Genomic DNA, 10,441 nt, shown 5'->3' with positions numbered 1-10,441 from the left:
TTCTCTTTCTTTAGTATCTGACTCATCTATCACCCCCTCCAGAAGCCTTCCTCTTCTTCCCTCCTTTATACTCCATCTTTGTACCATGTTCTTCTAGGTATTGCTTTCTACCTCTGTAGCTTTTGTGTACACAATGACCTCCCCATCTAGAGTATATACATCCTAAAAACAGGGATTGTGACTTAGTCATCCTTTCAGTCAGGGGTCTTCAAACTACGGCCCCCGGGCCACATGCGGCCCGCAGAGGAGTCTGATCCGGCCCGCCAGGTTTTTTGGGCAGTGAGCGCAGCCGAGGTGTTACAGTAGGAATTAGTAGTTCATATAGTCCGGCCCTCCAGCTCTCTGAGGGACCGTGATCTGGCCCCCACTTTAAAAAGTTTGAGGACCCCTGTGACATGCTGCGCAGAATAAAGCCTCGGGGAATAGTTTAGCTCATGTTATTCTACTGCTTAAGATCTCCTAATGCTCCAGTGGCTTCCTATATCACTCAGTCAATGACAGAAGCCCTACATAGGACTACATGGTCTTATAGTATGGAATGTTCCTGTTACCATTCTCCCCTTGCTCCTTGCTGTTCCTCGAACACATCAGACAAGATCCCACCTCAGAGCCTTTGCATTTGCTGTTCCTTTTATTGAGACACTCTTTCCCCAGATATCTGCATGGCTTGCTTTCTCAATTTCTCAGGGCTTTTCTCCAAGGCCACTTTCTCAATGAGGCCTTCCCCAATCACTGTATTCACATTGGGACTCTTGCAACACTCTCTTTCCCTCTCCCCTGATTATTGTTTCTCCACAGCAGACATCACCTCCTTACATAACACAGACTTGCCTCATTTATTGTGCTTCTCTCTCCCCTCGCTAGAATGTAAGCTGCACCCTAGTTTAAATCTGTTTGTTTACTTCTGCATCCCCAGAACCTAGGATAACGCCTGGCATATATGGAAGACACTCCATAGGCATTTGTTGAAAGAAAATAAGAATAATTATACTAATATAAAGTGTCCAATAAATATTTGTTAAACTGAATGAAAAGTGTCAGGAACAGATGACTGAACTTTCCAAATGCTAAAAATACGTTGGCTTAGGAGAACTGTGAAATTGAGTGAAAGCTGCCTCATCATAAACATCCTTGAGAAAGAACAAATCGTGTCTTTGTGGTGGGAGGGGCAACCGAGCAAGGCAACGCAGATCTTGCGGACACATTAGGGGCTGCACGGCCGGCCGGTTAACCCCACAGCCTGCCTCACGTCCCCCTTTGGACACGGTCTATCACGCAGGTGTTTCTCTGAAGTCTCCTCAGCTTGTGAAGCACCCAGAAATCTTGAGTGGCTTACGTGACACTTCTCAGGTGTAACTAGGAAACTACCAGGAGTAAAAATGACCAAAACAAAACAAAACACCACCCAGGACTACATGTTGGGTCTTGGGGAAGCGGAGCCCCGTGTAGAATAGCGCAGAGGGAAACTTTCCGCCTTCTCCCAAGGCTCCGCCCTGACGCTGTTTATCTGAAACCCTTGTCCGCTTCACTTTTGAGCCGCCTACTTTCGCAGGAGGATGGCGCTCTTGATCTCCGCCTTCCCTTTTCTCTCCTGGATCCACAGTATTTTTTTCTTTTTCCTTCTTCTTCTTCTTCTCATGCTTTGTTGCTGCTAGACGCCGGCCTTCTCTTTCTTTGCTGTTTCGATCTCCGGTGCCTTGACTGTAAACAAAACACGTTAGTTAGCTCGTAGCAAGGTGGATGTAGGCAGTTTTCCTGCTGCCAGCCAGACGTCTTAAGGTTGTGTGACTGCCGCTCGTTTACTCCTCAAGATGAACAAAACCACAACACGGTGCTCCTACATATGAACTGAAGAAAGGCTCATTATGTATAGAGGATAGAAGTATTACTTTTCTACTTTTATGTAGGATACTGAGTCCAAAAATAAAATGAAACTCTGTAGCAAGGGGGAATCCTAGGGATCTCCATTTACATAGTAGTGGTAGTTTGTGTATGAATGCATGTGAATGTATGCTAATATAGCATGTAGCATTCCTGTATAGCCTAGCAATTATTTTAAAAAATTTTGGCCACAAAGATCTCATTTCAGGGATGGGGTATAAATTATGGCACTGAGGCCTACCCGAACTGGGCTGTCCCTCTCTTCCTCTTCTCTAGTCTAATAACTCTGGGGTCATTCGATGTAGACAAATGAAGATGAGGCCACCTACTTTGATCCCAGGTGAAATATTTTCTGTCAGGAAAGAAGTCCTGACTTGAAGCAAGTATTGGGCACTGCCTCCCTCACTGCTCCCTGCGTAGGGTATCACCCCTCTCCTTAGGGAATCTGCATTTTAGTTGAAATCATGGATAGTGGTACCAAAGGCCAGTGACGGCAACATTTAAGTAGCAGTGACCACAGGCCACATGAAGGAAACATCTGCAGGCATCCCCTGGCATGTGAACGAGCCATTTTGAATTATTTTACAATAATTCAAATTTTACAATAATCCGCAAGAGAGAAGGACCTGCAGATTACAGCACAGGCAAGCACAGACAAAACAAAAAACAAACAAACCAAAAAATCTGAACCAGTTGGGGCCATCAGGTAGGAAAGAAACAAAATGAACCAGCTTGAGAGAGGAGACCTCTATCTACTCCTGTTGCTTCAACCCACTGGACATGTGTTCCCGGACAGGAATCCTCTGAGTGTCCATTTCCTCAGTGGTAAAAAAAAAAAAAGGGGGGGGGGGAGGGGACCATAGGGCTGCGAAGGTCTCTCTGAGCTCTAACACTATGGTGTGTATGAGGTGAAGCAGGCACAGAGTGAACAAGCAACAACGTGGTTAAGATAAGTTGAAACTCAAAGTCACCTGTAGCCTGGGTGCCTAAGAAAACATTGCTGTTGTGGACTATTAGAATGGAAGGAGATTAGTTTCCAGTAAAATAGATTAATTTGGACTCAAACCAAGATTATTTGTTTGGAGGGGGGGGGGGTGGCAGTTGAAGACCCAATGAGATCTAAGATGCCACAGCCATGCCCTCGCTGTTTTACTTCCTACCACCTTGCTCAGGACCACACTGATGGGGAAATTTCAGGTTGGCAAGGGGAGCCGAGAAATGCCCGAACAGGATCAGTTCTAAAGACAGGGTTGTAGTGGTTTTAGAAATCACTGCATAATCTGGACTTTCAGATTATGAAAAGTCCAAAAGCATTCACTTGGCACCTGCCTGTTGTTCTGGGGGGAGACGTGCCTCTGGAGAGAAAGGAGGGAAGCAGGAAGGAGCTGTTGTTGGCGGCGGGACTCAGGCAGAGGAAACTACTACCACCGGGGAAAGAACTGAAAACATACACAAAGAGACGAGTTCCTACACGCAGCCCACGTCCATTGCTTTATCCGTGTTTGGGAGGCAAGGACCTGGGCCAGGAGTGTAACCTCGCTTTTGAATACTAAAGATGTTTTGAGACAGCTACAAAGTTTATTAGGGACTCCGGAGAGACCAGTGTGCGTTTTAGATCCTGAAATCTTATTTTTTTTATGGAGAGCTTGAGTCCAGAATATATACTATTATAAATGTCACGCCTACCCCAGGCTCATCTGTAGAAAGACGTTCGCCTTGGCTTCTTCACTAAGCCCCCTGTCTCCCCTAGAATAGCTGAGACTCCTGGGTTCAGGGTGAGCTAACCACTGCTCATCCACAGCGAAGGCTCCCAGACCCTCGAGCCTAAGCATTTCCCCGCCTCTCCCGCAGGGCTAGGAGTTGGGGCAGCAGGTAACAAAGAGCCCAGCTGCGGGCAGAGCCCCCCATGCCTGCCTCCCCCCCATAACTGCCCGGGAGAAGAGACAAGATCGCCACCGAGGCGCACAAAGAGCAAGCAGCCAGCAGCCTTTACGATCGTCTGGTCCAGCCTTGCGCTTCCCCGCAGAGGAGCGGGAGACCCGGGCTCCGGGCGGGACCGCTGCGCGCCCGTCCGCGCAGCGCCAGGCCCCGCCACCCCGGCCCCTCCCCACCTCCCCAGCCGTTTGGCTAGTTTGTTTGTCTCTCTCTCTCTCTCTCTCTCTCTTTTTTCTTTTTTTATTTCTCCGAGGCCAGCCGGAGCAGGTTTGCTGGCAGCCGTACACCTCCAGCAATCACGGGACCAGCCAATCTGCGGGCGGTGCTCGGGGAGGGAGGCGGGGAGGCGGCGGATAGCTCCGGGGCCACCTTAAGGCCGCGCTAGCCAGCCTCGGCGGGGCGGCTCCCGGCGCCGCAGCCAATGGATCTCCTCCTCTGTTTAAATAGACTTGCGGGCGGTGTCAATCATTTTCTTCTTCGTCAGCCTCCCTTCCACCGCCATATTGGGCCACTAAGAAAAAAGGGGGCTCTCGTCTTTTTTCGGGGTGTGTTCTTCTCCCCTTTTCCCCCTCTTGCTCTTCCCGCCGCGACTCCGACGCCGGCCAGGCTCGGAGAGCCGCTCGGTGCGCGGGAGCCGCGCGCGGGCTTGCCAGCAGCCGGCCTGCCCTCGGACGGGCTCCGCGCCCCCGCCTCTCGCCTCGCCTCTCCCCTCCCCTCCCCGCCCTCCCGCTCGCCCGCGGACACTTGATCGGCGGCGGCGGAGACTCCGGGCTGCCGGGCCGGGGCTTCCCCTCACCCCTCCCTCCCTCCGCCCAGCGCGCTCCTGACGTCCGCCAGTTACTCGCTGGGGTTTGTTGCTCTTGGCTCCCGGGGCCGGCGCGCAGGGCTTTATAAGAGCAGTCCGGGCTGGGTCGGGGCGTTTTTGTTTTTGTTCGGTTTTTGTTGTTGTTGTTGTTTTCCGAGATAGAGAGGAGAGGAGAGAGAAAGAGAGAAAGGGAGAAAGGAGAGCGCGCTCAAGAGAGAGGCGGTCGGCCGTCCGGACCCGGGAGGAGGAAGATGTCCACCGTGCGAGTGTCTAACGGGAGCCCGAGCCTGGAGCGGATGGACGCGCGGCAGGCCGAGTACCCCAAGCCCTCCGCCTGCAGGAACCTCTTCGGCCCCGTGGACCACGAAGAGCTGACCCGGGACCTGGAGAAGCACTGCCGGGACATAGAGGAGGCCAGCCAGCGCAAGTGGAATTTCGACTTCAAGAACCACAAGCCCCTGGAGGGCAGGTACGAGTGGCAGGAGGTGGACAAGGGCAGCTTGCCCGAGTTCTACTACCGAGCCCCGCGGCCCCCCAAGGGCGCCGGGAAGGTGCCCGCGCAGGAGGGCCTGGACGGCAGCGGGAGCCGCCCCGCGGCAGCGGCGGCGGCGGCGGCGGCGGCGGCGGCGGCGGCGGCAGCGGCAGCGGCAGCGGTGGCGGCGGGGCCGCCCGTCGGGCCGCAGGCGAACAACGCCGAGGACGTGCACTTGGCAGAGCCCAAGGCGGAGGCGCCCGACGGCCAGCCAGGCTTAGCGGAGCCGTGCGCCGGGATGAGGAAGCGACCTGCCGCAGACGGTAAGGACCCGCCCTCCCCAGGCCATAAAACGTCTGTCTGTCCGTCCGTCTGTCTGTCTGTCCGGGGCACCGCCTTCCCCGCTTGCGGGGCTGAACCCACCCCCTTTCTTCTCAGCCCGCTCTGGCGCAGCTCCCCAAGGAGGGAACTTTCCGTAATCGGAGGTGGCGCGTGCCGTCGGGCTGCTTGCTTCTCTGTGTGTGTTTATGATTTGTGAGTCAGGAGCCCGAGATTGTTTTATCTGATAAGTTTGCTAACCGAAAGCATCGCAGATCCTGCCTCCCGTCCAGCCGGCCTGGGTGGGGTGGGGTGGGGGGGGTAGGTGACAAGGTTGGGGTGTTTATCAGCGGCCTCCCTCTTCACTCGGGAGGAGGGCGTTTGGGGCGTAGCAAGCACAATCTGTTCTGTAAAAAAAAAAAAAAGAAAGAAAGAAAGAAAGAAAACAACTTCAGTGTGTGCCCTGAAAAGGCTCCTTTGGTATGACGGGCCCAGGAATGGTGGGTGGGTTTTTCATTCCTTCCCCGACTATTGAGCCAACTTCTGCCAGCCATTGTTTTTTTGTGTGTGTGTTTTTTTTCTAATATTGTTCTTTTTCTTTTCTTTTCTTAATCCCTTCTTGTCCCTAGATGCCTCTACTCAAAACAAAAGAACCAACAGAACAGAGGAAAACGTTTCAGACGGTTCCCCGAACGCGGGCTCCGTGGAGCAGACGCCCAAGAAGCCGGGCCTCAGAAAACGTCAAACGTAAATGGCTTTCGGGTGGGTTGATGACTTAGGAGCACAAATAACTGACGCCCAGGTCGGCCTGCAGGAACTCTTGGAGCTTTCAAACCCCAAGACAACCTGATCTCAGTGGTGGCTGGCAGATGAGAGCTTTGTGGGTTTTTCTTTTGTTTATATGTTAAGTCAAAAAAAAAAAAAAAAGAGAGAGAAAAAAAAAAAAAAAACAGGCCTGGCGAAGGCTGGGGCATCACTATGGGGATACTGTTATTTCTTCACAGTTTCCATATCCTCGGGTCATTTTCCTTTGGAACACGAAATGACTAGAGCAAGCGTCCCAGACAAGTCCTTGTAAATCAGGGGCCCTGTGGGTAGCAACCCAAGTTCCCTGTGAGTCCCACCAAAACATGCTGGGAACAATAGGCTCTTTCCTCATCTGACCAAGACCAAGGGGTGTATATGCCTCAGACCCACTTCAGGAGGATTCATTTCCTAGAGGTTCCAGTTCTGTGAATAACAGATTCTGGGCCATACATGGAAAAATGCCCCCCCCCCCCAAAAAAAAAGATTACATTTAAAATTTGAGGGAAATATTAGGTACACATGGCTCATATTTGGTTGATCAAACCGAAATGCAAAAAGAGAGGTGTGTTGTGTTCTTGTATCTATCATTTCTATACACTGTCACTTTCCCTGCTTTCTGATAAGTTTGAGGTCAGAGAAGGAAGCATATTTTTAAAAACCAAAATAGAAAGCTCAAACACCAGCAACAACGAAGATTCCTACACAAGTTCTGGTAACCCTGAAGTTACAAAGCAGAAGTTAAATTAACTCTGCCAGAGTAAGCAGTCCAGGAACACGTCAGCATGTGTATGCTAATCATGCTGTAACAGGGCGATCTGGATATTTGTACGGGGAATGGATAGTAGATATCAGGGTTGTCGAGGTTGGGTCTGCCCCCAAACAAGGGAAGTGGAGATTTTTACATCTACTAAAAGCAATCAACATAAATAATTGGAGTAACTCGCCACCCCCAACTTTACATAGATTAGCTATTCATGATGATCAAAGTATTGATATGAATAGTTTGTATACTTCTTACAGACAAGACTGTGACCTCTTCTCCCCCTTCCGCCACCCCCTCTGATACATGCTCATAGCTTAGCATATAAAGAGATCTTAATAGATGTTGGTAACTAACTTTTAAAATCCTCATTTATAAAAATTTAAAAATAAGTTAACCGCCCTAACCGGTTTGTCTCAGTGGCTAGAGCATTGGCCTTTGGACTCAAGGGTCCCAGGTTCGATTCTGGTCAAGGGCATGTACCTTGCTTGCGGGCACATACCCAGTAGAGAGTGTGCAGGAGGCAGCTGATGGATGTTTCTCTCTCATCGGTGTTTCTAACTCTCTATCCCTCTCCTTTCCTCTCTGTAAAAAAAAAAAAAAAAAAAAAAAAAAAAAAATCAATAAAATATATTTTAAAAAAATAAGTTAGCCATAGGGATTGAGGTGGGATTCAAGTGTGTGGCGTTTTTATTTTATTTTATTTTATTTATTTATTTTAATATATTTTTATTGATATTTTACAGAGAGTAAGAGAGAGGGACAGAGAGCTAGAAACATCGATGAGAGAGAATCATCAATCAGCTGCCTCCTGCACCCCCCCCCACCGGGGGTGGTGTGTGGTGTTTTTAAATCATAATGTCATATATATGACTTCTTCAAATACATCTGATTTTTTCAGAGCTTATATAAAATGACACTGCAGACCCTCTGTGTTGCAGCTGTATATGAAGAGGGGAAATTGGATGAAAACCTGTTCTGGCACATCCTCATCACCTGCAGCTGTTGCTGGTTTGTGACTTGTGGCCTAGCTCATTAGATGAGCCACAGTGAACCAGACCTACTGGATTTTGACCTGGTTCCATTCTGACATAGAGAGGCATCTGCTACTAAATACTGCCCTTTTAGAGAATACTAGAAATAATAGTAAAGCACTATTCAGGAGCATTCATAGGTGTATGTCCTGTATAGGACTAAGACACTAAGACATTTTGAAAAAAATGTTAATAGGATTTTCTTAATAGACTAGAAGTTCTATTTTCCATCGTTTCTCAAATTTAGAAAATTTTGCAACTCTTAAGTGTTACAGTTTCTTAATTTTTCCTCTCTCTGTTCTTTCTCACCATCTTTGACCCCAATTCTCTAGACCAGGGTTTCTCAACCTCTGCACTGTTGACACTTTGGGCCAAGTAAGTCTTTGTTGTGGGAGGTTGTCCTGTGCGTTGTAGGACGGTTGGCAGCATCCCTGGTCTCTCCCACTAGATGCCAGTAGCAAACACCCCTCCCACCCCCCTACTTGTGACAACCAAAAATGCCTCCAAACATTGCCAAATGTCTCCTGGGGGACAAAATTGCCCACTGTTGAGAACTAGTGCTGTAGACAAAAGTCTACAACACAGAGGAGAGCAAGGGAGGAAACGTTGGATAGAGAGGTCTATGGCCATCCACTTTTAGTACTACACACTTTCTTAGTTGGTATTTCCCAACTAAGAGAGTGACAAATAACTCCTGTACTTTATGGGTAATGTTATTCTAATACTTTTCTCATAATACTTTCCTCTGTTTCTCTTGCAGAATTGAGAGGATGTTTCCTTGTTTATCAGACACTTCACTGCTTGGCGGAGGAAGATATGAATTTAAACATTTTAAATACATATCGCTGACTCCATGGAATGGACGTCCTGTATAAGCACTGAAAAAGGAACAACACAATAACACTAAAATTTTAGGCCCTCTTGAAAGTGATCTGCCTCTAAAAGCATTGGATGTAGCATCATGCAATTAGGTTTTTCCTTATTTGCTTCATTGTACTACCTGTGTATATAGTTTTTAGCTTTTATGTAGCATATAAACTTTGGGGGAAGGGTGGGGTAGGGGGGAAGGGTGAGGCTGAGGAATTGGCTTTGGGAGGCATGAAGAGCTTGCTTTCGATTTAGAGCAAGAGAAAATTATTTGACTTTAACATGAAGAGAAGCAGTTTAAGGAAGGGGTTCGAATTGTTTTTCTTTAAAGATGTAATGTCCCTTTCAGTGAAAACTGATACTTCGTTTTAAAAATCATTCAAATTTAAACACTGGCTACAAAAATTGCTATTTATTTTTTACATGAAGCTATTTTTTCATTTGGGAGCTCTAATGATTCCGTTATGTAGCAGTAAATGGCTTTTTTTTTTTTTTTTTTTTTTTTTTTTTTTTAACAACAAAAAACTGTCCTCAGTGCTCCCCTTAAAATTGGAATTTACCAGTTAATTATTTAGCAGTTTAGGTAATCACTCCAGGTAATCATAGGCAAAAAAATAAAAATAAATGGAGGAGGGGAGTCTGAATGCTCAGAATCAACCATCTAATTTTTATCAGATTTGTTGAGAAAATTTCTGAATTTTCTTTTTCACTTTGGGCTAAATAATTCTAAATCCTTGGATATTTTAAAAACTATCTGTATGTAATTCCACATGAAAAATAATGAAATAATTTTAAATTTAAAGTTTCTCATTCTATTTGCTAATTTGCCCAAAGGAAATTAGTGTTTTAAGAGGTAAGTGTGTATACAAAAAGCCCATCTGGTCGAAGTGAAATGGATACTACATCTTTAAACAGTATTTTTCATTTCCTGTGTATGTATATGAAACAAAACCATTTGAAGTGTACCTGTGTACATAACTCTGTAAAGACACTGAAAAACTATACTAACTTATTTATGTTAAAAAAAAAAAAAAAAAAAGATTTTTTTTTTTTTTAATCTAGACAATATACAAGCCAAAGGGGCATGTTTTGTGCATTTGTAAATGCTGTATTGGGTAGAATAGATTTCCCCCCTTCTTCTGTTAAATAATATGGCTGTGCTTAAAAGGTTGCATACTGAGCCAAGTATAATTTTTTGTAATGTGTGAAAAAGCCCAATTATTGTTACATATCAAACAATCAATAAAGAAAACTTCCATAGCTATTCATTGAGTTGAACTGTGTATATTGTGTTTTACTAAGCTTGAGGTATTCAGCCTGGCATTTTAGTCATATTTACACAAATACAGTAGGAAGTGGAAAATATCTAGACAATTCAGTCCCATAACTTATATGTTTATATGGGTCCGAATGTGGTAGTAGCTATTTTCCATTTAGTTCTATAAAGGTGGACGAAACTTTACAAGTAAAAAGTGGAAAAGCCTTATTTTTATATAAATAAGATTGTTAAATTCTCCATTAGTTCAAATATTTATGTCTTCTAGGATATGAATGTGTCATAA

The 10,441-nt window shown here is 46.5% G+C and overlaps 1 protein-coding gene across 2 annotated transcripts; it reads left to right on the top strand.

Annotated features, from left to right (window-relative positions):
- Window positions 1-4,263: 4,263 nt before the first annotated feature.
- CDKN1B (cyclin dependent kinase inhibitor 1B) lies at window positions 4,264-9,936 on the top strand. Of its 2 annotated transcripts, none has more exons than XM_084877653.1 (3): window positions 4,264-5,416; window positions 6,041-6,158; window positions 8,773-9,936. In XM_084877653.1, exons 1-3 carry the CDS (start codon window positions 4,873-4,875, stop codon window positions 8,885-8,887), a joined length of 777 nt encoding a protein of 258 aa, XP_084733779.1. In that variant the 5' UTR covers window positions 4,264-4,872; the 3' UTR covers window positions 8,888-9,936. The 2 variants fall into 2 exon arrangements, with proteins under 2 accessions (XP_084733779.1, XP_084733780.1); XM_084877654.1 differs by having other exon boundaries at window positions 4,277-5,416; window positions 6,041-6,173.
- Window positions 9,937-10,441: the final 505 nt, after the last annotated feature.

The sequence above is a fragment of the Pipistrellus hanaki genome (assembly GCF_964339955.1).
Source record: "Pipistrellus hanaki genome assembly, chromosome: 3".
Lineage (NCBI taxonomy): Eukaryota > Metazoa > Chordata > Mammalia > Chiroptera > Vespertilionidae > Pipistrellus > Pipistrellus hanaki.
Note: the sequence above shows the minus strand (reverse complement) of the source record. Positions and strands in the feature narration are given on the sequence as shown.